Source organism: Mastigoproctus giganteus, chromosome 11 (assembly GCF_048544385.1).
Source record: "Mastigoproctus giganteus isolate SK-2022 chromosome 11, ASM4854438v1, whole genome shotgun sequence".
Taxonomy (NCBI): Eukaryota; Metazoa; Arthropoda; class Arachnida; order Uropygi; family Thelyphonidae; genus Mastigoproctus; species Mastigoproctus giganteus.
Genome location: NC_143585.1, coordinates 72,875,519 through 72,902,279, shown reverse-complemented (window position 1 = coordinate 72,902,279; position 26,761 = coordinate 72,875,519). Strand labels below are relative to the sequence as shown.

At 37.8% G+C, this 26,761-nt stretch overlaps 1 protein-coding gene across 2 annotated transcripts in view; it reads right to left on the bottom strand.

Moving 5' to 3' along the window:
- The window catches only part of Nprl2 (Nitrogen permease regulator-like 2), a 129,381-nt gene that overhangs the window by 50,998 nt on the left and 51,622 nt on the right, over positions 1–26,761 (bottom strand). The window contains exon 6 of one of the 2 annotated variants that reach the window (XM_090385048.1): positions 11,414–11,434. The exons of the other annotated variant lie outside the window; for it this stretch is intronic. Within the exon in view, the coding sequence (XP_090241174.1) occupies positions 11,414–11,434 (21 nt within the window). The remainder of the gene's footprint in view (positions 1–11,413; positions 11,435–26,761) is intronic. 2 annotated transcript variants of the gene reach the window in all.

Sequence of the window (26,761 nt, the reverse complement as noted above, 5' to 3'; positions counted from 1 at the left end):
CTGTTGTTTGCAATGTAAGTGAATGAATAATGTAGGCATATGTGAGCAGAAGATCTTCAAATTCAGCTGAACTGCATTATCCAAAATTCCTAATTTCTCACAGGAAATATGAATTAACTTCAAAATCACAACTCTTTTCCTAGGCCATCTTTTTTGAAAAAGATGGCCTAGGAAAAAGATGGCCTGGGGGGGGGGGCATTGTCGAGGCCAAATTATGTCAAGGATCTGGGTATATTCTTACCATGTGTATGCCATATCCAAAAATTTCATTGCTTCATACAGCATGTCCCCCCCACCTTTTCTCACACTTGAATACACCATGAATTGTCAAACTAATAGAGTAAGCTTATCTTCTAAAAGATCTAAACCTCCCAAACACTTCCTAGTTCATTTCACAAATATATGTGGTCTCAATTCTAATCTCAATGATGTCTATTTCCACTTGCAGTCTGCCAAACCCCATATACTTTTTCTGACAGAATCTCAGTTATCAGTTGATTCAACTACTACTCATCTCAGTTACCCAAACTGTTCACTGTATGATTCCTTTCACCTCAAAGGTGGTACTTGTGCATATGTCCATTCTGATATTCCCTGTCAGAGACTTGGTAATTTAGAAGTGCCTCTTTTCGATCTTCTCAGGCTTAAAATCTCTCTACCTCATTTTGTCAAATTCATCTGCTGTCTCTACCATTCTTCCAACTCCACTAATCATTTGGAGCTCTCTGACTTCCTCTCTTTGCAAGTTGACTTTCTCCAGTCCAACTTTCCTAACAGGGAGGTAATTTTCCTTGGTGATTTTAATGTTCACAACTCCAGCTGGTTCCGTTTTCTACTCACGCCAACCCAGCTGATCGAGATGCTGAGGCTTTTGCAATTACTAATGCAAAATTCACACACAGATTGTTCATTTACCTACAAGAATACCGGACAATCCTAACCATGCAGCCAACATGCTTGATCTTTTTCTCACAAACAACCCTTCTAAGTACACATTCAAAGTGAGTGGTCCATTAGGCACCTCAGAACACAACTTGGTGATTGTCTCTTCTCCAATGGAGCCTTTATCTCATGGCTATTCCAACCTCGTGTTGTTTGGCATTACAAGAATGCAAAATGGGATGACCTGCGAGATTTCTTTTCTTCTTTGCCTTTGTCAAATTACTGTTTCAAAACTTCTGATGTCAACGTTTGCTCAGATCATATCAGTGAAATTATTCTTGTAGGAATGGAATCCTTTATTCCACACTCCACTTTAAAATCTCGTCCTTTATCTAAACCTTGGTTTTCCAATAAATGTGCTAAGGCTGTTCAAGAGAATAACGTTGCATATCGTAATTGGCTTGTTTCCAATTCTTCAGTTTCATTTTCTGCCTAAATCAACGCTCGCAACAATTGTAAAGAAGTTATTAATCAGTCCTAAGTAGATTTTGAACAGGCTAAGAGAAGAAAACTTGCTTCTTGCCCTAATGGTAGCCGAGCATTCTGGTCTCTTGCCAAAGCTATTTGCCACAACTTTTGCCCATCTCTGCTCCCACCCCTGTGAAAACCAGATGGTTATGTTGTCACTTCAGCCAAGGATAAAGCTGACCTGCTAGCATCCCATTTTTCTTCCAACTCATGTATTAATGATCTTGGTAAAACACCTCCCACCATTCCCAACATGCTCCATTCAATGCCTCCTGTGGTCTTCCGTCAAAAGGATGTCAGAAGGATTTTGACGAATCTTGATGATAAGAAAGCTCCAGGTCCTGATGGTATTTCTCATTTTTTCTCAAAACCTGTGCTCCTGTTCTTTGCCGCCTTTTTTCACTTTCTTATTCTAAAAGTGTTTTTTCTTCTGCTTGGAAATTGCTCATATCCAGCGAGTTCATAAAAAGGGTGACAAATCCCTCCTATCCAATTATCATCCCATTGCAATTACTTCTACTCTATCTAAAGTAATGGAGAAATCAATTAACCGCCAACTTTTAAACTACCTAGAAACTTTTTTGTCTGATCAACGATCGCCATTATGGGTTCCGTCAGTGTCGATACACTGGTGATATTCTGGCTTATATTACCCATTTATGGACAAATTCAATGGAAAAGTTCGGTGAAACACAACAGTTGCTCCTGACATCTCAAAGGCTTTGGATCGTGTTTGGCATAAAGGTCTTCTAAACAAGCTTCCATCTTATGTTTTGCCAACTGTTTTTTGTAATTGGTTATCCAGTTTTCTCTCTGATCGCTCACTGAGGTTGATGGTAAATAGCTCTCTGTCTTCTAACTTTTCCAGTAATGCTGGTGTCCCCCAAGGTTCAGTTCTTTCACCCACTCTTTTCCTCTTGTATATAATGACCTACTTCCATTGACTGGAAATCCTATCCATAGTTTTGCCGATGACAGCACATTGCATTCCACTTTCCATTTTGAGAAACCTTACCCGACTCAATCAGCTTCAACTTCTCGAATATCCACTACCAATTCCTTAAATGCCGATCTCCAGGTAATTCTCCAGCGGGGCAAAGGCAACTCAGTTAATTTTAATCCTCCTAAAACTCAGTCTTTTCTTATATCTCGCAAAAAGGATTCTTCTGCTCCTATGCTTAACTTTGGTGACACTCCGATTTCCAGGCAAAATGATATATCTCTTTTGGGATTAACCTGACTTCTAATCTCTCTTGGCACAAGCACATTACAAATATTGCTTCCTCTGCATCTAAAAAAACTTGGTTTTCTCTTTTACTCTCCTTAGTGTTACTTTTCTTCAAAACAGCTGTTCACTCTGTACAAATTGCAAATCTGCCCTACCATGGAATATTGTTCCCACATCTGGGGTGGTGCCCACAAAACTTCTCTCAGGCTTCTAGATTCTATTCAAAAGAGGGTAGTTAGGTTAATTAATGACCATCTCTAACAGAGTCTCTCCACTCTCAGTCTCATAGACGTACTGTTTCTGCTGCATGCCTTTTCTACAGAAACTTCCATGGGCACAGTTCTTCTGAATTGGCTTCTATAATTCCCGCTCTCTCTTTCAAAACAGTCCGAACATGTGCTGCCACCAGCCAACATCCATTTACTGTGCAACTTCAAACTCATCAACTTTTCATTTTCCTCATTTATTCAACTGTTGTTTTCTGGAACAATCTCCCTTCATACATATTTCCCGAAAATTAGTCTACAGAAGTTCAAGTCTAATTTCAACAAATATCTTCTTTTGTCTTCTCAGCCTCCAACCCAAGCATGGTACTAAGTACTATAGGTTCTAATACCTCTCTTGTTTGGGGTTTTCATTAAAAAAAAAAAAAAAAAAAACAATTACAATGATTTGTAAACTCTTCTGGCTTTGGCCATCTAGAGAATAAATGAAATTTATAAAATATCATGTCATTTATTTATATCATTCATAATTGGAATCAAGAGGCTCTTGTACCAATGAACTCCTAATACCTTGGGAATCATCAATAACCCCTACCGAATACTGGAGAAATTGAAGATTGGGACCATCTTCTTTATAACTGCCCAATTTACAACGATCTTCGAGGAACACTATACACCGAACTCCAACACATACCTTAAGGACAGGAGCACCTGTTCATTTCTGATGAACAATACTACAAATTAATAATGGAGTATGCACAGAACCTCTTTGCTAGGTGCAGGACTCTATAACTGCCTCAAGCTAGGGATACAAACCCATGAGGGACTTGCTCAAATCGGAAAGAAAAAATTTCTACTTGACCATTTTACTAACATCGACTTGCTAATCCTGGAATATCCAGGGTAGGATTACCTGCTAACTCACCCACATGGTTGGGTGAGTTAGCAGGTCTTGACCACTCCACTGCCAAATATATATAGGTCACACTCAGAACTCTCACTGTGTGGCTTTTCTACCCTTCTGGGGTTATCCCCTCTCCCTTTTTGCCTGGTGGGGCATATGATCCACTGTCAACTTAGGGGATGCCTTCACTTACATCCCTTACTATTATTTTAACCCCCCCATCTTCTTCCGTACACCATGTACTGCCACACACTACCTTATTTTTTATTTATTTATTTTATTTTATTTTTTAAATTTGTCTCCATTCAGGAGGCTCAGGCAACCCTGCCGGAGACCTGCCAGAGAATAATGGGTATTATAGAGAATATTGGTGTGTGGGGGGGGGGACATAGGGTCCCATCAGGGGCCCTGCAGCCAAATGCCAGGACACACACAAAACCCAACATAATACTACGCATTCAACACAACACTTTTCTGGAATTTACAGTGTTCTGTATTTCTTCAGTGTACATATGGCGATGTGAAAAACCTCAGGTGGTGCCCGACCATAACACTATGAACTCCTAATACAATAACAAATGGTTGCAATCTATGATGGGCACCTCCGTAGCCAGGTGGGAAGGAGCAGCAGTGCGTAGCACACGCTTCTTGATTAGGCCGGAGTTAGAGTCCGTGACCACCAAATACGGAGGATGCGGAAAGGTCAGGGAATGACCACTGCATATCCCTGGAGCAATATGGCCTTAGCTGCTAATGCTCCTAAAAACCAAATAACAAACAATCTATGATATATGTATGGGTCAATGAATAACCCATCATCATTGTCAACATTTATTGTTTAGCTTTAGAAGCCAGTGAGCTTTAAGACAATCTTGGTGTTGTCTCAGGTTTTTAAATGCAAAGTGGATTTACCTGTTTAGGTGATGTTGCACAATTAAAAAGGATATTAACAACTTGGGCGGAACTATAATAACAGTACAGTCAGTCCTCGTATAACACGTGTTTACACTACACGAATTCGATCATACACGATTTATAAATAGGGGAACGATATCGTATATAACACGAACCGAATTCGCTTATGCACGATTCGCCTTTGTGTTGTCAAGAATGGCAGTTGAACGCGGAATTACCCCAACTGAACGCAACACAATAGGAATGAAGAGAAGAGTCTGAAAATATACTTATGTTTTTTATATCAGTGAAGGGGAAACACATTTCACCATAATAATGTAAAAACCCACACAATTCCAGCTATCAATAATATCACAAATGCCATTAGATCGAGTTTACTACCAGTTTATAACCGATTCCACCAGCAGAAATGCAACTGGAAATTGTTTTTATTGTTTTATGGTAGTAACCCCCAGAAATGTGCTTTAGTAAAATGTGAGATGTTAATAGTGTATCTCTGCCTTTACGGTGTTGTTTATTCAGTTGTTACACGCATGCAGCTTTGTTTATGTGTATCAAGCGTGCCTCCTCATTTTGTAATTATGCTTTATTCCCTAAAAATGAGTGAAATACTTAAAAGGTGTGAAAAGGAAGCATCCTGGTGAAGACACTACAGATTCAGAGAGAAAAAGAAAAGCAATATCGATAAACAGAGGTGGACTGGGTCAAAAATTCTTACCCGGGAAAATTTGTAGTGGCCTCATACTATGGTTTATGGTCAAAATCGCACCGGCCTCTGGCCCACCGGGGTTTCCCAGGCAAGGCTTATGACCAGTCCGCCACTGTCGATAGAGAAAAAATATGAAATTGTGAAACGCTTTAAGTGAAATGAAAGACCATGTGATATTGCACGTGCTACAGGCCTAAATGAGGCAATGCCGAGAATTAGAAAGAATGCAGAGAAAATAAAAACTTTCATAGCAGTAACAACTCAAAGTGTAATTCAAATCCATTAGATCAAGACACAGACTTGGAAGGGATGGAACGGCTGTCATGTTTGGATAGAAAATCAAACAAAAAACAAGTTTGCTTACGATAGAAGCAAAAGCATTAGCAATATTTTATTACGTAATAGTCATAATAAAATACGTAACTCTTTTATTACGATTATTTATTGTGTTTGGTGATTTGTTTTAGTTACAAATGTGTGTTCAATCTTGGGTGGTCGGCACATAACCCTACTTTTCCCATAGGGCCTGTTGTTTATATTGCACAAGGGTTTCTAGGAACACAACCATCGTGCTATACGAGGACTGACTGTATTTGTCTTTAAGATGAATATAAGATCAAGCTTAGCTTTAGCACTAAGCTCTAGGTGTCGATCTTTTAAGGGAGTAGAAAAGTTCCCCGTGATTACCTAATACAATAATGTGCCTTAAATTTCTTAAATACTAATACAGTTTTTACTCTGTCAGATTAATATGACTTGCTTTGTGAAAAAAGCTACAGACTGCATTTTTTTGTTAGCTGCATTTAGACTGATATATCATATATTCCTTGAAAAAGATAGAGAGAATACATCACTAATCCCTAAAATTATATAAGTTATTTATTGTGCAGCTGCAGTGATGCCCATACATTCAACTTTGACCAATAGACTGCAAAGTTTGCACAACTCTATTTTAGACAGTCGTGTTGAATGTATGCCAGGCCTTTAAGTGAGAAGGAAAAAAAACCCAATAACTTATTACATCCCTGAAGCAGTTTTTATAAGCAAAGGAGTGCTAGTGTATAAACTTAGAAATAATTAAGTTAAGAGGAAAAATAAAATATGCTGACTAAAAAGAAATAAAGTCAGTAATCGAAATAATACATAAAAGATGGAAACAATATTAAAAGGAATATATAAAATATACAAATGTTGAATATAAGTAAATAAACAGCACACATTGTAAATATGCATTGCTATGATTTAATAAGGGAATGGTTAGGGCAGTGGTTCCCAACCGATGTGCCTTGGCACATTGGTGGGCAGCGACCCTTTTCATGTGTGCCGCGAGATTAGGAAAAATTCCATTGAATTCAATGGCAATCACTATTTCGGTGTTCCATTAATATTTGCCTTTTAACTTAAAGTGTGACTTAAGTGACAAAAGATTGGGAACCACTGGGTTAAGGGATGGGAGAGGATATCTGGTAAGGGTGAGAACTTGGCTTTAATATTTTCAAATCTGAAGGTCACTAGTTGTTGATTTGAGGGTAAGTAGGAATGATAGGTTATTAAACTGAAAAAGCTACAAATGCTTACTAACCCAATAGAAGTGTTTTGTTTTATAACACGAGTGACCAGGTGGGGTAAATTTTTAATAAATTTAATCATAACATTAAATAAATTTCTTATATATAGGCTGTCTGAAAAGTAAGGTAACAGATGTTTCTTTGAAAAGAAATCCAACAAGAGAACAATGGAATTGCATGTAAATGAAGTCACATCAGTGCATTACTTTTTGATACGGTCACTCATTACATTCAGACATTTCTTTTGTGATGTCACAAGTGCAGCCATATCTTTATCATAAAATTCAGGTATGCTCTCATATAACCAGGTTTCAACACATCTTTTAACTTCATCATTATCACCTGGATTAGTTCCCTGCTAAATATTTTTAAAAGGCCTAAACAAAAGTCAGAAGGAGCAACATGAGGACTGAAGTGGATGGGAAACCACCTACCATCCATAATGCTCTAACCATTGCCATGTGCAGTTTGCATGTTGTTATTTGAACTGACTGAACAAAAAACAAGCTTGTTTCTTGGATGTAACTGTTGGACAATGCACATCTCACAGAAATGTAGATTAAGCTGAGTGAATTGTGGGCTTGGTCCATTCAGCATGTAGTGTTCACTTCTTCATTTGTCTACATATCAGTTATGGCAGCCATTTTGTTGAACAATAATTTATTCTTTAAGCAGCTATTTAATTTAGTTGCCATATGTCAACATAGATGTACAGCATACTAAAAGAAAAAGAAATGTTATCTATGTACCTTTATTCTTGTGCCAATTCATTATTGAGGAATGCACAGTTTTTTCCCCTAAAATATTTTACCTTACTTTTTAAACAGTCCTCATAGCATGGCATTTATGAATATTTCATATTAAAATATCACAATTACTCAAGACAAACTATCATATACATAATGTTGGTATATATTTTTAAAACAACACTTTCACATCCTACGTGTTCTCAGACCACAACTTTTAGAAGCTCAATGTTAGATGATGACTAGAGCATTATCTAATGATAATAAAAAAAGTTGGTCAACAATAATATTAAATGCTTGCAAAAAAAAAAAAAAAATGAGAAGGAAACATCATATTCATGGCTTCATTATAAATATACCATTCAACATAAGTAGCTATAATTCTTAATCTTGAACTTCAGAAGCTTAAAAATGCAGCCATGTGTCATTACACTGATATAAATGATTTTTGCTGACTGAAAACTATGTGCACAGTTCTATGCCCTACCTGATGGATTACCAAAAACAAGTCATATTTAGGTGCATTTGCATATATACTCAAATGCCTACTTAACTCCAAACAGACAGGTTTTCTGAAATTTTATATTTGGATCTTTTAGAAAGATCTGCCAAGCATCCCATTCATTAAAATCAAACAAACAGAAATCTGGCAATTATTATTTATTTTTTTCATACATATCTCATAGACATCCATATACTGCATATTATAGCTGAAGTACCAAACAGATTTTCATGAAATTTATGTTAATCTCTTTTAGAAAGAGTTGTTGTGCCATTCCAAATTTCATTAAAATCGGAAAAATAGAAATCTAGCAATTACTTTATCATTATTATTTTTTTAATATATATCACACTGGCTATCAATATACTGCAGCTGATTCACTGGGTATCATGTTTGTTATTGGGTGCTGATTTTTTTTATTTATTTCGAATGCATTTCTAGTCAGGATTCTTGGATTTGACTTGCTAATAGCATCCAGCCTTGAGACTGAGTAACTCAAGATACTGAGGAGGAAATCCACGACTAACCGACAGCTGGTCTCGAACCCTGCGCAGCCTTGCGCTCTTGCTAACATAGCTAACGAGGCCCTGTGTACTGATTAAAGGAGCAAATGGGCAATATGGCTGGTGGGCAGAAACAAAGAAACAAAAAGGTTTTTGGTTCATGTATAAAAGTCACAGTATTTGACAAAGTTGTTTTCGTTACCAGTTTACTGAATACATAAATCATAAATTATTACTATTTGCTTATTATATTAGTCAGATATGAAGTTTTATGAGCAGCACAGAGAGGCTGCAAGAGGTCATGGGGTCTTGTCAATGATATATACGACTTTGCTAGCAGGGATAAGGAGGTGATTATCCCCTTGTATAAGCAATGGTCAGGCCACACCTTCAGTAGTGCATACAAGTCTGGAGGCCTTATTTTAGGTAAGATGTAGAGCTGCTGGAATGAGTACAGAGAAGGGCAATAAGATTATTGAGTGGAACAAAGGGTTGCTGTTAGCAGGAAAGGCAAACTGCAGCATCTGGAGACTAGGAACCTGCGAGGTGATCTGATGGAGGTGTATAAGGCCTTGGAATGGTTTTGAGCAAGCTCAGCTGACGGGATTCTTCCTCTTGCTCAGATTCTGCACCTGAGGGGGGCATAAATTCACACCGAGGAAAGACAGTTGCAGAATAGATGTGTGGAAATTGGCTTTAGCTAGTGGGTGGTTGATTGCTAGAACGAACTTCCATGTGTCGTTGTGGAAGTTGACAGCTTAAATAAATTCAAGGCTGAATGAGACAAACTTTTGGAGTTGTTGTTATTTGGTTTTTAGGAGCATTAGCAACTAAGGCCATATTGCTCCGAGAATATGCGGTGGTCATTCCCTGACCTTTCCGCATCCTCCGTATTTGGTGGTGACGGGCTCGAACCCCGGCCTAATCAAGAAGCGTGTGCTACGCACTGCTGTTCCTTCCCACCTGGCTACGGAGGCGCCCAGCTTTTGGAATGAATGGATGGGTGAAAGGGAAGGTTTTTTTTTTTTTTTTTGGCTGATGCTATATAAGCTTGCTTTCTTGCATCATATGCCTCTACTAATGCTAATGCTACTCATAGCAGACACATTAAATATTTGTCATATTTCCATTGTTACAAAAATTCAGGAAGAAATATGTAAATTGCATTATGTAAACATTGACAATATACTATGGTTATTTAACTTATTAAATCACAGAGCCTGAAATACACATTGCATTTCACATGCTTTTGATTATAAAGTATTACAAAATGTAGAGTGAATATTATGTCGGGAGGTACGTGCAGTGAAGTGAAAACAATTACTTTTATATATTATTAGTTAATCATTTAGTAATTAATTGGTGACAAGATAATTAGTTATTTACTTTTAATTTTTTTTAATCACAGAAAAAGAAAAATATTCAATTAACCTGATTCAAATTTCATAAAAATTTATTGTAACCAAATGTAATGCATTATTTACATTAACTAACTTGTTTTATTGCATATTATTTTTCAAAAAATGGCATTACAATATTTGTTGTGGCGAACCAAACTGACATATTGACTATCACAAAATTGTATTTTATAGTAATGAAAGAAGTGTTGGTATTTTAGTTGTTTATATATTATTATAACTTATTATCTTTCATCAATCCCTCACAATCAATAATATACAGGAACTTTGCCAGCAGGGACAAAGAGGCAATGCATAAGCCATATCTTGAGTAATGTATATAGGACTGAAAGCCTCATTTTAAGAAAAATGTGGATCTCTCAGAATGAGTGCTAAGAAGTGCAACCAGATTGGTCAAGAACAGAAAGGAGTACTCTTACCACTAAAGACATCAGCTTTGCAAATTGCAGTGCTTGGAAAGTACCATAAGGAGACCTGACTGAAGTGTTTAAGGCTTTAAATGGATTGAGTAAATCTGATGATGATATTCTAACTCTTTCACAGACAATGCACTTAAGGCAACATAAATTGAAAAAGGATGGTTGAAGGATAGATGTGTGAAAATTTGCTTTCCCTCAGATAGTAATTGATTGGAACAAACTACTATCTGGTGTTGTGGAAGTAGGTAGTTTGAATAAATTTAAGGAAAAATTGATATATTACTAGAGAGGATAGGCAGATGAGACAGATAATTTTTATTGTTGTTTTTTTTTTTTTGGCCGATGCTGTATAAGCTTGCTTCTTAGCACATTTGCCAGTACTACTACTACTACTACTACTAATAATAATAATATTTCCATTATTCACTTCACTAACAGTGGATTATATATATATAAAAGAAATTTCACAATGCATATTCTAAAGTAAAAAATTATATATCAGCAGCTTACATATTTAAAAATATCCATTAGTTCAGAAAGTTAATATTGTTTATTACATATTTATTTTTGTTTATTAATAAAAAAATAGGGAGAAATATTCATAAATGGCCACACTATGAGTGCTTAAATTTGGGGTAGGATCTACCACTTCCCCCCTAATGCTTACATAGGATATGCTTGCTGAGAAGTTAAAGTGATGCATACATGTAGTTTTCTCACTCAAAGGTTGTGATGTAAGGAATACTATTACTACTACATTGGTGCTACTGTTTTTCTGGTATGGCGAGTAAGGACACTGTTAAACATTAAGGAAAGAGAAGTTAATAGTCTCCACATCATATATATACACTAACAACATTTACTTACCTGCATCATAGTAAGGTCCCACTATGAAAGGCAGTATAAAGAAATTAAAAAGGAATTAGAATGTTTCAGGCAGAACAATATTTAGTTTTCAAAGATTAAAATGTTAATAAAAGGTCAATCTCTAAATTAATCCTCCATGCAAAACATATTTAAGAAATTTCAAGTAAATATTTTTATTGTATTATGTTTCATACTGCTATAAATGTATATTTTCACATATTTATAGAATCATTAGCTGAAGTTATGAGATTCCAGCTCAAGAAGGAGCATTCTTTTTAACATCCAAAATCTTCAAAAAAAAAAATGGTGTCCAATCAAAATTTCTGCAGACAGAATATAGAATATATATTTAGATTATCCTGAAGACAGAACATCTGAATATTCTGTTTTCAACCAGTTCTCTTTTCTGATTACATAGCAGCAACAATGGGTGGCTGTAACTTTGTAAAACAACATCCCTGAGATGGTCAGAAATGGCTTGCACTGATCATTAACTATGCTACTGATCTTGACATCTGCAATTTTGATATAACAATCTCTGTCCCTTCGTCAATGTCATTCAAGAAAATCAAAAACAACAGTGGTCCATAGCTGCCAACTAACTTTCAATAAACTGAACATCAAGCATTTATAAGCAGGAGAAAAACAGGTGAAAAACAACAGGTTTTTTTTTTTTTTTGAAAAAAGCGGGAGTGCTTCCCAAAAAGAAAAGAAAAGAAAATTTTTTAAAGTCCATACTGCACTACAAATTAAATTTCAAGGGCAAAATATGCTTTCATATTAAAATACAGCCATAGGACTGTTTACCAGTACAGTATACTTTTAAACAGTAGCCCAAAAATTTTTTTTTCTGTAGCTTTCTATTTGGATATTCTATTAGTTTAGAGAATATTCAGCCAGATTAGCATTAGTAGTGGTATATGATGCAAGAAAACAAACTTATACCACATCAGCAAAAAAAACAAAAAAAAAAAAACAGACTTCCCATTTCACCCATCCATTCGCTACAAAAGTTTGTCCAGTTCTTCTTTGAATTTATTTAACCTATAAACTCCAGTTCCAATAATCAACCACTCGCTGGCTAAAGGCAAATTTCCGTACATTTATTCTGCAACTGGGTTTCTTATTTTGAATTTATGTGCCCCTCGGGAACGTAATCTGAGCAAGAGGAAGAATCCCATCAGCATTGATGCTTGCTCAAACCATTCAAGCCCTTACACACATTATTCAGATCACCTTGCAGGTGCCAAGCCACCAGATGCTGCAATTTGCAGAACTGAAGCCTTTCTTGGTAAGAGCAACCCTTTGTTCCTGCTCACCAATCTCGTTGACCATCTCTGTACTCTGTCTTCCAGTAGCTCTACATCCTTTCTAAAATGCGACCTGCAGATCTGTATGCAGTATGCAAGGTGTGGCCTGATCACTGCCTTATACAAAGGGATAATCACTTCCTTATCCCTGCTAGCAAAGTTCCTATATATCATTGACAAGACCCCATGACCTGCTCTCGCAGCCAGTTTGCACTGCTCTGAAAACTTCATATCTGACTACACAATTACCCCCAGTTCTTTTTCATTCTCCACTACCCTGAGTGTAGTACCACACAATTGGTACGTTACTTTGGGGTTACCACTATCCATATGCAGTACTTTACATTTTTCATTGTTAAACTTCAGTTGCCACCTCTCAGCCCATCTGCTCAACTTTTCTAGATCCTGTTGCAGTAGTGTACTGACATTAATAACCCTGCCAACCTTTGTATCATCTGCAAACTTGGACATTAAGCCTGATATATCTTCATCAATAGCATTGATAAATATAAAAAACAACAATGGGTCCAACAGCAAACCCTGTTGTGACTCTACTAATAACATTATTCCATTGATTAGCACTCTCTGTGTTCTCCCACTCAAACATCTCTTTATCAATAGAAGCAGCTTGCCCTTAATGACAACACTGCTCCAATTTGTACAGCAGTCTTTTATATGCAATAGTATCAAAAGCTTTCCTGAAATCCAAGTATATGATGTCAAAATTATTTTTTGCATCCAGTTCCTTTGTGATCACATCATAGTATCCAATCAAACTGGTTAGACAAGATAACCCCCCTTAACAAACCCATGCTGTATTTGAACTACAACTGTAATCGTGTCTAGATGATCTGGCATTGTTAACCAGTGACATCATTATTTTCCCTGGAATAGAAGCTAAACTAACAGGTCTGTAATTACTTGTGTCACCCTGTGTGAATTGGGGGATACATTTGCATCTCCAGTCCGTGGGGACCTTCCCTGAATTCAAGGATGCTCTCATTAGCATTAGCATTAGTAGAGGCATTTGATGCAAGAAAGCAAGCTTATGCAGCATCAGCCAAAAAAAAAAAAAAAAAAAACCCACTTCCACTTCACCCCTCTGTTCGTTCAAAATACCTGTCCAGCTGAGCCTTAAACTTATTTAGGCTGTCAACCTCCACCACAAGGGATGGAAGTCTGTTCCACCAACCAACCACCAGCTGGCTAAAGGCAAATTTCCGCACGTCTATCCTACATCTGTCTTTCCTCAATTTGAATTTATGCCCTCTCAGGTGATTTTTCTGAGCTAGAGGAAGAATCCCATCAGCATTGAGCATACTTAAACCATTCAAGGCTTTATACACCTCTATCAGATCACCTCGCTGGTGCCTAGTCTCCAGACACTGTAATTTGCAAAACTTAAGCCTTTCTTCGTAAGAGCACCCCTTTGTTCCAATCACTAATCTTGTTGCCCTTCTCTGTACTCGTTCCAGCAGCTCTACATCCTTCTTGAAATGAGGCCTCCAGACCTGTATACAGTACTCTAGGTGTGGCCTGACCATCGCCTTATACAATGGAATAATCACCTCCTTATCCCTGCTGGAAAAATTCCTGTATATCATTGACAATACTCCATGAGCTACTCTTGCAGCCCGTCTGCACTGCTCAGAGAACTTCATATCTGCCTGCACAACCACCCCCAGTCCCTTTCATTCTCTACCACTGTCAGTGTAGTACCACAGAGTTGATACGTTGCTCTGGGGTTGCTGTTTCCCATGTGTAGTACTTTACATTTGTCAATGTTAAACTTCATTTCCCACCTCTCAGCCCATCTGCTCAACCTTTCCAGATCCTGTTGCAGCAGCATAGTGTCAGTAGTGTCCTTGACAACCCTGCCAACCTTTGTATCGTCTGCAAACTTGGACATTAAGCCCGATATACCATCATCAATATCATTTATAAATACAGAAAACAATAATGGACCCAACACTGAGCCCTGAGGGACTCCACTAATAACATCAGTCCACGATGAGCAGTGTCCATTGATTACCACTCTCTGTCTTCTCCCCCTCAACCACCCCTTTATCCATAGCAGCAATTTGCCTCCAATGTCACACTGCTCCAATTTGTGTAGCAGTCTTCCATGTGCAACAGTATCAAAAGCCTTTCTAAGATCCAAGTATATAATATCAAAGTTATTCCCTGCATCCAGTTCTTTTGTGACTGCATCATAGTATCCAATCAAGTTGGTCAGGCAAGACTTCCTCTTAACAAAACCATGCTGTGTCTTAGCTATAACTGAAGTCTTGTCTAAATGATCCTGCAGTGCTTCTTTAACCAGTGCCTCCATTAATTTTCCTGGAACAGAAGTTAAGCTCACAGGTCTATAATTACTTGTGTCAGCCTTTGATCCTCCTTTGTGAATTGGGGTCACATTTGCACATTTCCAGTCTATGGGTACCTCCCCCTGAGACCAAGGAAGCTCTCATAATTATGGCTAAGGGTTTGCTTACTTCCTTTGCTGCTTCCTTTAATATAACTGGATAGATCCCATCCACCCCGGGTGCCTTTCTTGTGTTTATCTTCAACAGTTTCTCCTCCACTTTACTCCCAGTTATTTCAAGATTCTGTAGCTTACTGCTAGAGTTGAATACACCTCTGGCATTCCCCTCGCTGAATAACTCCTCATGTGTGAATGTCGATGCAAAATATTCATTTAGTTTGTTAGCTACCTGAGCAGGATCATCAACACTTGACCCATCAATATCAAGTGGACCAATCTGATTCATCCCCTTCCTTCTAGAGTTTACATAAGTAAAGAACTCTTTGCTGTTTTTCTTTGCATCCCTTGCCAAGGATTTCTCGTAATCTGCCTTCGCCTGCCTAACCTCCTTTGTAACTTGGTTGCATATCAACTTGTATCTATCATAGGCTTCTGTGTCATGTGTTAATTTGTATGTATCCCATGCATTTTTCTTCTCTGCCATATGCCTCATTAGTTCATCTGACATCCATTTTGGCCTAAACCTTGAACGATATTTCTTAGTTGGTATGTAAAGCCTAGTAGCTTCCAAGATAAGTTCTTTGAATGCTTCCCATTTTGAATTTGCTGTTGGTAACATCATCAGTTGGTCCCACTGCATAGAATTTAAATACTGTCTCAGTCCATCGTAGTCGCCTTTACGGAAGCAATAACCCTTCCCTTTACCCCTAATGGTAGTTACCTCTTTGAGTAAATCCCACTTCAGCACACTGTGATCACTGCCACCTAGCGGTTCATTTATCTGCAGATTCTTAATGCATGAAGAATCACTGCTGATAATCAAATCAAGAGTATTACTCCCTCTAGTTGCCTCCCGAACATGCTGATGTAGAAAGCAATCATCCAATAAATCCACAAAAGCCCTGCTAGTATGTGAGTAACCAGCCCCCAAATTCCAGTCAATATCTGGGAAATTAAAATCTCCCATTATAAGACACTCTGATTTACTGGCCCACTCTATTTCCCTGTACAGTTCCTTATTATACTCATCAGAGTCATTAGGCCTATAGCACACTCCTACTCTCAATTTTGATCTCCCAATGTTTATGTCACACCAAACTGACTCCACACTGCACTGTCCAGCGATGTCGACTGGCTTCACTTCCTTGGTTTTTATGTGTTTCTTAACTAATAGCATAACCCCTCCTCCTTCCTATCCTGTCTATCCTTTCTGTAGACGTTGTACTCCCCAAATTGCAGTTCTGCATCCCTTATATCTGTGTGACACCACGTCTCTGATATCCCAAGAATATCTGCCTTCGATGTTTTGAGCAATACCTCATATTCATCAAATTTATTTACTAAACTCCTAGCATTGGTGTACACGCAAGTATACCTGCACCTGTTTCTATTCTTAGCTACCCTAACACAACCCATGTGTTTACTTGTACCGCAATGGCTCCCAGCAGTCTCTGAAATACCATGCATCTTGTTTTTCAGGCTTCTGCTCATTCTAATAGAAGCAGTGCAAGAATCTCTTTCACCTCTGCCAGTGGCTACTGTCAATCTATTGGTCTTTGTCTCCCCCCAAGCTTGCAGTTTTCCGACCCACCTAACACTGCCTCGATAGCATCAGCAAATATTCTTGCACCCTTTCTATTTAAGTGTATCCCATCCCTATAGAAGCAATCTCTCCTGTTAACAAGTACAGTCCAGGCTGAAAAAAATTCTACCTCTTGAGCCTTGCACAATCTTTCCAGGGCCGAATTGATCGACAAGGCTCTCATCATATACTCCCTCCTATCGTGTCTGGGCAGAATTGCAGACACTTTCAAATTCAACCCTAATTCTCGGCTTTTGTTCAACAGTGACCTGTACTTGTTAAGTAATTCTGCCGGTCTCCTACTCTTAATATTATTAGTGCCAACGTGTACAACTATATCACCTCTTGTGCCCTTAAAAGATGATATTCGCTCTACAAAGTTATCAACCTTTGCCCCTGGCAGACATACCCTGGTCCTGTTCCACCTATCTTTTTTACAAAGCATGTTCCCCGTTTCCCTGACAATAGAGTCACCAACAACTACTAGTTCCTTCGGGACCAGCGCATTCTGCTTTAGGGGTTGTCTCTGTGTCACGCGATGCCCAAGTGCAAGCTCTGGCGTTGATGTGGGCAGCTGAGAGCTTGATGGGCCCCTCAATTTAGTTTCTTCGAGAGCATCCACCCTGTCCTTCAAGCTCTCATATAGGCCCACAAGAACGCCGAGTTGTTGCCTGATATCGATACACTCCTTGCATCGCGCACACACAAAGACATCCCCCTTGGCAGTATCATGTCCCGTACCCGATTGCTCTGCAAACATCAAGCATTAAGCAAAGTATATATCATATATTTGGATCTTAGAAATGCTTTTGATACTGTTGCACACGGAAGACTGCTGAACAAATTGGAGCAGTGTGGCATTGGAGGCAAATTGCTGTTATGGATAAAAGGATGGTTGAGTGGGAGAAGATAGAGAATGGTAATCAATGGACACTGCTCACCGTGGACTAATGTTATTAGTGGAGTCCCTCAGGGTTCAGAGTTGGGTCCATTATTGTTTTCTGTATTTATAAATGAATTACAGAGTATGAATCAGAGCTGTAATACTCAATACGTTCTATGTTGATATTAATATTTGTAAAATAATAAGAGGAGTTTACCTCAATATAGTACGTAGAACACTTCCGTATGATACTCTTAAAACAAAAAAAATTTTAAAACTTACATTAGAGTAAAAAATAAATAATTAAAAACCAATTGAACACAATTAAAAATCAATTCAACGCAATTAAAAAGAATCTAATGTAAATTTTCAAAACGATTTTCTTTCCTGAAGCTGACAACGCTCTTCGACCATATGTCGTGATCACAGGAATGAAAATTACTGAATAGGGTTGAACCTGAAACTTAAATAGTGATTATTTGTCTTTGTGCATGCGCCTAAAGGTCCATGCATCGGAGATCAAATATGGCCGCCGAACATTAATAGAATTCTCGTGTAATTTAATTTCTACGGTTTCTGCAATTATCAGTCGTGTATAATTATGTTGAATTGGCCTCGTTAAATAAAAAAGTATGTTTTTCGTTAATGGCATGAAAGGCTAACTCTGATGCTGCTGAACGAGAAGCACAAACTGAGGCTTCATGTTGATTTACATGAATATTCAGAGAAAATCGTGTCGAACCTTGGTAAGATGAGTCACAATCACCGCAAGAAATGTTGTATACCAGATCATTAATTTGTATTACGAAAGCAGAAAGAACCAAGCGATTGTTCAGTGTAGTGTGTAATATCCGTATTGGCCTGGCCACAATTTTAAATTCGGTATCTTTAAAGAATCTATTAAGCTGTTTGTGCCACTGTTCGACATATGGGACAGAAATAAAGTATTTTTTGATATTACTATTGTTGGTTGGTGTAGTATTTTGTATCCTATCCTTAGCCTGTACGCTAATTCGGTTTATTGTGGCAAGGGGATAACCCCTGTTTAAGAACCTGCTAGTTAATATTTGTATTTCTGAGCCCAAAGCAGATTCCGTTGTTGAATATTTATAGGCATTTAGAAATTGATTAAAGATAATCCATCTTTTGCAGGTGAATGGGTGATAGCTATTATAATGTAGAAGCATACCGGTGTTTGTAGGTTTTCGATAGATGTTAAATTGTATTTTATTCGAGTCCCGAGTAAGCGTGAAATTTAGAAAGTTTAATGACTTTGTATCCATATCCTCCCTTTCCAATGTAAATTTGAGTCTAGAATGAATGTGTTGCGAACGCGGAAAGAACCGAGCGATTGTTCAGTATAGTGTGTAATTTCTGTATTGGCCTGGCCACAATTTTAAATTCGGTATCTTTAAAGAATCTATTAAGCTGTTTGTGCCACTGTTCAACATATGGGACAGAAATAAAGTATTTTTTGATATTTTTTGACACAAGACTGGATTTCCTATTAAACCTATTGTTTCCTACAGATACTCGGCATTTTCATCCTTAGCCAAACATGCATATGTTTGGCTAAGGATGAAAATAGCATATAGCATTATAAAACCCTTTAGACAGGTAATACAATTTGGGATTAAGAACTATGATACATTATTTAATAATCTTAAAGACTGTAGACTTGGCGACAATGACAATTTATTCTCACTAGATGTTACCTCATTATATACGAATGTAAACGTTGAATACACATTCGATATTATTTTGGATATGTTAAATAAAAACTCGATACCGATTAATTATACGAAGCTACCTATTAAGGAAATTTTTTCCTTTTTTATTTTGGTAGCTGTTGGCGCATCGGCTTCTATGGCCATAATGCACCTCCCAAAAGCTTTTGCATTTACTCTGATCCAAGCCCGAGGCGGGATTCGAACCCGCGACCTTTGAGTTACCAGGCAGGAATTTTTTACTCAATTAAACTGTTAGTTGAGGCAAACTATATCACCTTTCGAGACAAGGTGTACAAACAAATTTTTTGATTGCCAATGGGTTTGAGCCTGAGCGGCTTAATGTCAGAGATCTATCTCTCAATGATTGAGCATATGCATTTGACACCTTTTCGACCCCGTATCACATACTATGGGAGGTATTTAGACGATGTACTAGTTATTACTGATAGTAGTACTATCCAAGACATGTTACATTCGTTTAATAATATTCATTCTAGACTCAAATTTACATTGGAAAGGAAGGATACGGATGCAAAGTCATTAAACTTTCTAAATTTCACGCTTACACGGGACTCGAACAAAATCCAATTTAACATCTATCGAAAACCTACAAACACCGGTATGCTTCTACATTATAATAGCTATCACCCATTCACCTGCAAAAGATCGATTATCTTTAATCAATTTCTAAATGCCTATAAATATTCAATGACGGAATCTGCTTTGGGCTCAGAAATACAAATATTAACTAGCAGGTTCTTAAACAGGGGTTATCCCCTTGTCACAATAAACCGAATTAGGGTACAGGCTAAGGATAGGATACAAAATACTACACCAACCAACAATAGTAATATCAAAAAATACTTTATTTCTGTCCCATATGTCGAACAGTGGCACAAACAGCTTAATAGATTCTTTAAAGATACCGAATTTAAAATTGTGGCCAGGCCAATACGGAAATTACACACTACACTGAACAATCGCTTGGTTCTTTCTGCTTTCGCAACACAAATTAATGATCTGGTATACAACATTTCTTGCGGTGATTGCGACTCGTCTTACCAAGGTTTGATGCGATTTTCTCTGAATATTCGTGTAAATCAACATGAAGCCGCAGTTTGTGCTTCTGGTTCAGCAACGTCAGAGTTAGCCTTTCGTTCGTTCGTTCGTTCGTTATTTGGTTTTTAGGAGCATTAGCAACTAAGGCCATATTGCTCCGGATATGCGGTGGTCATTCCTTGACCTTTCCGCATACTCCGTATTTGGTGGTGACGGGCTCGAACCCCGGTCTAATCAAGAAGCATGTGCTACGCACTGCTGCTCCTTCCCACCTGGCTACGGAGGCGCCCAGAGTTAGCCTTTCATGCTATTAATGAAAAACATACTTTTTTATTAACGAGGCCAAAATACTTAATGTTCAACGTAATTATATGCGACGATTAATTGCAGAAACTGTAGAAATTAAATTACACGAGAATTCTGTTAATGTTCGGCGGCCATATTTGATCTCCGATGCATGGACCTTTACGTGCATGCGCGAATACAAATAATCACTATTTAAGTTTCAGGTTCAACCCTATTCAGTAATTTTCATTCCTGTGATCACAACATACGGTCGAAGAGCATTGTCAGCTTCAGGAAGGAAAATAGTTTTGAATATTTACGTTAAATTCTTTTTAATTGCGTTAAATTGATTTTTAATTATTTATTTTTTACTCTAATGTAAGTTTTTGATTTTTTCGTTTTAATTTCTGGAGAGTATCATACGGAAGTGTTCTACGTACTATATTGAGGTAAACTCCTCTTATTATTTTAAAAGTATTTATAAATGATACTGATGATGGTATATCAAGCTTGACAATGGTGAAATTATAGTAACCTTATAATATTGTGATTAATCTGACTAAAAAATGAATAGCAAATGCTTAGAAAACGGTACTCACCTTGTATAAATCTGCAATAAAATTTTTTTTGGTAGATGGTGGTTAAATTTGGGTTGGAAGAATTGGTTAAATTTGGGGGGGGGGGGGGGGGGGGGGTGAAAATATTTTAAACAGATTTTAAAATGAGCGCAAGGAAGTAGAAATGCAGATTTCCAATCCTTGGCTGTCATAAAGAGGTTAAAAAACATAAATGAAAAAAAGAGAGAAGACCGGTGGTGCCAATAGTCGCTACGAGGGACTTTCGTGAGTAAACCGTCATCCGTTGGCAAATGGAAGAGAAGTGAGCGCGTGTTGTATTTAAAGTTTATCTAAACTCCCATGATGCTCTTTTTGACACGTGGGAACTTTAGCTGCGAGAGGTTCCAAGCCGGTGAAAGGTTGAAGGGAAGTTTAGCGTTAATAATGTTGAGATCAGAATGGTGTCGGTACCATTCGATGGTGAGGGCTTCATATTGAAGAATTCTGTAGCTTGATCTACAGAATTCTTCAATTATTAAACTTAGATCGAGCTACAGAATTCTTCAATATGAAGCCCTCACCATCGAATGGTACCGACACCATTCTGATCTCAACATTATTAACGCTAAACTTCCCTTCAACCTTTCACCGGCTTGGAACCTCTTGCAGCTAAAGTTCCCACGTGTCAAAAAGAGCATCATGGGAGTTTAGATAAACTTTAAATACAACACGCACTCACTTCTCTTCCATTTGCCAACTGATGACAGTTTACTCACAAAAGTCCCTCGTAACGACTATTGGCACCACTGGTCTTCTCTCTTTTTTTCATTTACGTTTTTTAACCTCTTTATGACAACCAAGGATTGGAGATCTGCATTTCTACTTCCTTGCGCTCATTTTAAAATCTGTTTAAAATAAAATATTTTCACCCCATTCCCCCACCTTAGTTCTTTTTAATGCTTCTTCCAACCCAAATTTAACCACCATCTACCAAAAAAAATTTTATTGCAGATTTATACAAGGTGAGTACCGTTTTCTAAGCATTTGCTATTCATTTTTTTTTTTTTGGTATATCAAGCTTAATGTCCAAGTTTGCAGACGATACGAAGGTTGGCAGGGTTGTTAAGAACACTAATGACAGTACGCTGCTGCAACAGGATCTAGAAATGTTGAGCAGATGGGCTGAGAGGTAGAAAATGAAGTTTAACATTGACAAATGTAAAGTACTACATATGGGAAGCAGTAATCCCAGAGTGACATATGAACTCTGTGGTACTATACTGACAGTGGTAGAGAACGAAAAGGACCTGGGGGTAATTGTGCAGGCAGATATGAAGTCTTCTGAGCAGTGCAGACGGTCTGCAAGAGTAGCTCATAGTGTCTTGTCAATGATACACAGGAATTTTTCTAGCAGGGATAAGGAGGTGATTATTCCCTTGTATAAGGCAATGGTCAGGCCACACCTTGAGTACTGTATACAGGTCTGGAGGCCTCATTTTAAGAAGGATGTAGAACTGTTGGAACGAGTACAGAGAAGGGCAACAAGATTAGTGAATGGAACAAAGGGTTGCTCTTAGGAAGAAAGGCTTAAATTTTGCAAATTACAGTGTCTGGAGACTAGGCACCTGTGAGGTGATCTGACTGAGGTATATAAAGCCTTGAATGGTTTGAGCATGCTCAATGGTGATGGGATTCTTCCTCTTGCTCAGAGTTATCACCTTAAAGGGCATAAATTCACATTGAGGAAAGACAGATGTAGGATAGATGTGCGGAAGTTTGCCTTTAGCCAGCGGGTAGTTGGTTGGTTGGTCAAACAGACTTCCATTTTTTGTTGTGGAAGTTGATAGCCTAAATAAATTTAAGGCTGAGCTGGACAGGTATTTGTAATGAATGGAGGAGTGAAATGGGAGTGGTTTTTTTTTTTTTTTTGGCTGATGCTGCATAAGCTTGCTTTCTTGCATCATGTGCCTCTACTAATGCTAATCTCATCTCTAATATCGGATAGCCATTTGTTTTGTTTGTTGTTGGATTTATTGGTGCAAGGGCTACTAAGGCCATAATGCACCTATTACAATCTTATTTGGTACACGACGGATAGCCGTTAACATTCTCTTCTGTTGTATCTATGAACTCTTTCGGAAATCCCTTACTGCATACACCTTTCATGCACGGAGATTGTGCATTGAGTGCGCCACAGGGACCATGTAGTATGCACTCTGTAACGATTTCAAACAACCTTGGATTTGTTTTTAATCATGGTAGCTCTGCACTTAAGACTCTGTCAATGTCATCCTTTGTGCACATGTGGTAGTCCACGTTTCTGGAACTCTATCACATAGATGAAGGCTATCACAGTACCAGAGATTCCGCTTGAGAATGTCATCAAGCAGTTCTGCAAGTTTTATTTTGAACACTTACACAGTTATGTCTGGTCTGTGTTCGGGTCATTGCTTCCCTTCCATTGCATTCACAATCTCAGGCCAGGCAGAATTGCAAGTAAATGTAACAAATAGTTCAGGTCCCAAACTTTCGTACAACTGCCATTACCTCTTGATAGTTTTGTTGCATGTACCTTGGGCTGCCTTGGAATGTTGAAGGCAGAATTATCGTCTTCCCTGCTCTCAAGTTTTGGTTCTGAGCTCTTGCTTCTACTGCATCTAATAGTCCACGGTACATTTCCACTCATAGATCTTTCTGATTATGGTGTAAATAGTTTAATCTAGATCCTTCAGTCTTCACATAGGCGTCTAAAATGTATTGCTGAAATAATTTTCCACTGCTATGAATTAGGCTAAAACCAGTTCTCAACAGAAGTCTATAAGCAAAGAACTGTAACTGTGTTACTCTAATACGTTTTGCGGTTCTTCTCTATTCCGCGTGTTGTAGTTCCTTGCGCCAACGATCCTCTCCACATGGGAATAGCAATGGATATACCATAGATTCTCCATTCTTGTTTAGTGGTGATATAATTCTACAGTAGTCACCTGTGGGATATATGCATATATCGTCTTTTATCTAAGTCTGGGTTATTTAATGCATTTCTTTATATGACTCAACAAATGGATTAACTTGTTGCAACATCTAATCCGATTGTTGCATTACTTCGGCGATACATCCTTGGTGGTTTGATTGTTTTTTAAGCCGTTTTGTTGTTGTTTCAGCAGAAGTTGTCCATATCCTGGCTTATTCGGCTCGTTTGGATATAGCGATGAGACCAAATGGTAAATCTGGCCATGTATTCTAAAACAGTAAGGACCATTTCCAGATGGCGATTTAATATCTGTGCCCATTGATGCGAATGTCAATGCTGAGCTGTACTTGCATATACATACGTTCTCTGTAGTTATTTGTTTCACGTGTATTCGGTGGGTTGAGTGAAACTTTTCCATCATGACAGCATTTAGTGTATTTATTTGATGTGTTCAACTAGTGTCCCCAATATCTTGCATTGCAATACTCACAGTTGTAACACATATTTCTTATGTCGTGCTCTTCCATATTAATTACAACTTGTTGATTATCCGCATCCGGTACTTCTATTTGATTAGTCCTATGGCGTTTCACCTGTCTTCTCATCTCCAATCTTGCTTCTCTTTCTTCAATGTTTTCTGTCCGTCTTCGTAGTTGTAGTGTTTCGTTTCGGCCTCTTAGTCCATTAGATCTCTCCTCTAAAATTTCATTAGCATTTATTCTATGGTTTCTCAAAGTTCTTACACACTGTTCACAAATAAGTTCAGCTTTTTTTCTGAGTAAAGACAGATAAAATAAACAGACAAAATAGCAGTTACCTTTCAGGCATAGCTTGCCTTTCTTCAGTCGAAAAACGTTAGTACAAAAATAAAGAATTCCCAGTATGGTGGTCATGTAAGGTGAACGAGTTTTGGCAACAATTAGCAATTGTTGCCAGCTGCTAATTGTTGGGCGGCATAACTAAGCGTTTTTATATATATAGATTGTGAATAATAATTCCTCGATAAAAATGTAAAATAAGAGGTCAAAAATGTTTTGTTTTTTGGCTTGAAAAATAAAGCAACAATAAAAAGGTATAAGAATAACACTTAACAAGTTATGTTTAAGTATTCTTTTATATTAGACGTTTTCTTGGTTTATTATTATTATTATTATTATTAGAAATTTTTATCACTACTTTAGAAAATATTTACACTGAAAATGAGACCCCTCTTCAGGTGAGGCACCCGGCCATGGCTGGTTTGGCCATAGCATTAACCTGGCCCTGCTTCTAGCCATTTCCCCGATGTAGTAACCACTGCAGTCATAGCAGGCAATGCGATATACCAAGTCGCTGTGTAAGAAAGAGGGGATGGGTGTTTTTACCCTCAAGAGAAGAGATTGCAGTTTTTACTATCATCATATTCAAGCCATACCATCAGCTGTTATGGCTCGAATCACTCCATATATCCGGATGTCATAGTACTTTTAACCGCAACAGAGGCATGCGCATACATCCAATCATGGAGGTGGTTATTCTGCATTGTGATAAATGTTGGCACATGCCACAAGTGCACACCCTTCATTCACAGCCATAAGCATCTGGTTTTAACCATTGATTGTCCCTACTGTTGGGTACACTCGTGTCATGCTTTGTTTGCCTTACATGACCATGCCTGGGCATTCTTTGTTTCATATTAATGTTTATGTTCCAGCTGATGAAGAGTTCCTCAGACTCAAAAGCTACTTTTTGTTTTATTTTTAATTTATTACATTCATTTGTTTACCTTGCTTGTACCTGCAATTTTCATTATTATTTCCATTCCTCCAGTGTTCATACTTCCTATCTATGGATCCTGGAGCATGAGGCCTATTTAGTTTTATTCATTATAATGGCATGAAAGTGTAAAAATCACCCTAAAATCCTGCAATGTGTGTGCAGCTCTTTCCAAACTAAATTTCAATAGCATACGAATATTCATAAAATTTACCTGTTATACCTTGGCTATCCTCTACTTGACCAGAATGAGGCAAGGACACCACATGTTATTTGTACTGCTGTACAAATGATTTATATGACTGGTTGAACAAATAGAAAAAGCTGATGCCATTTGGCATGCCCATGATATGAAAGGAGCCAAAAGACTGCGATAGAAATTGTTATTTTTCTATTGTAGCCATAATTGGATTCTCAGTGAAGAACAAGAACAAGGTTGTTTAATCAAACCTGAATTCAGTGATGAGACTTATCCCTGCAATGACAATATGCCAATTCCAGTACCTCCACAGCATAGACTAGATTCTTTAGATGAAAATGGAATGTGGTGACGGTGCCACTGGCCTGAGAACTTCAGCTGATCATAAGTACACACTTGACAAACAGAGCTGGAGCAGTTTACTCAAGATGAGTTGAATGACTTCATTAGAGATAAAGACTGAATTCCTTACCTCAAGACTAAAGCAGAAACACTTGGTTAAGAAGAACATCAAAGTGTCTGACTATCAAAA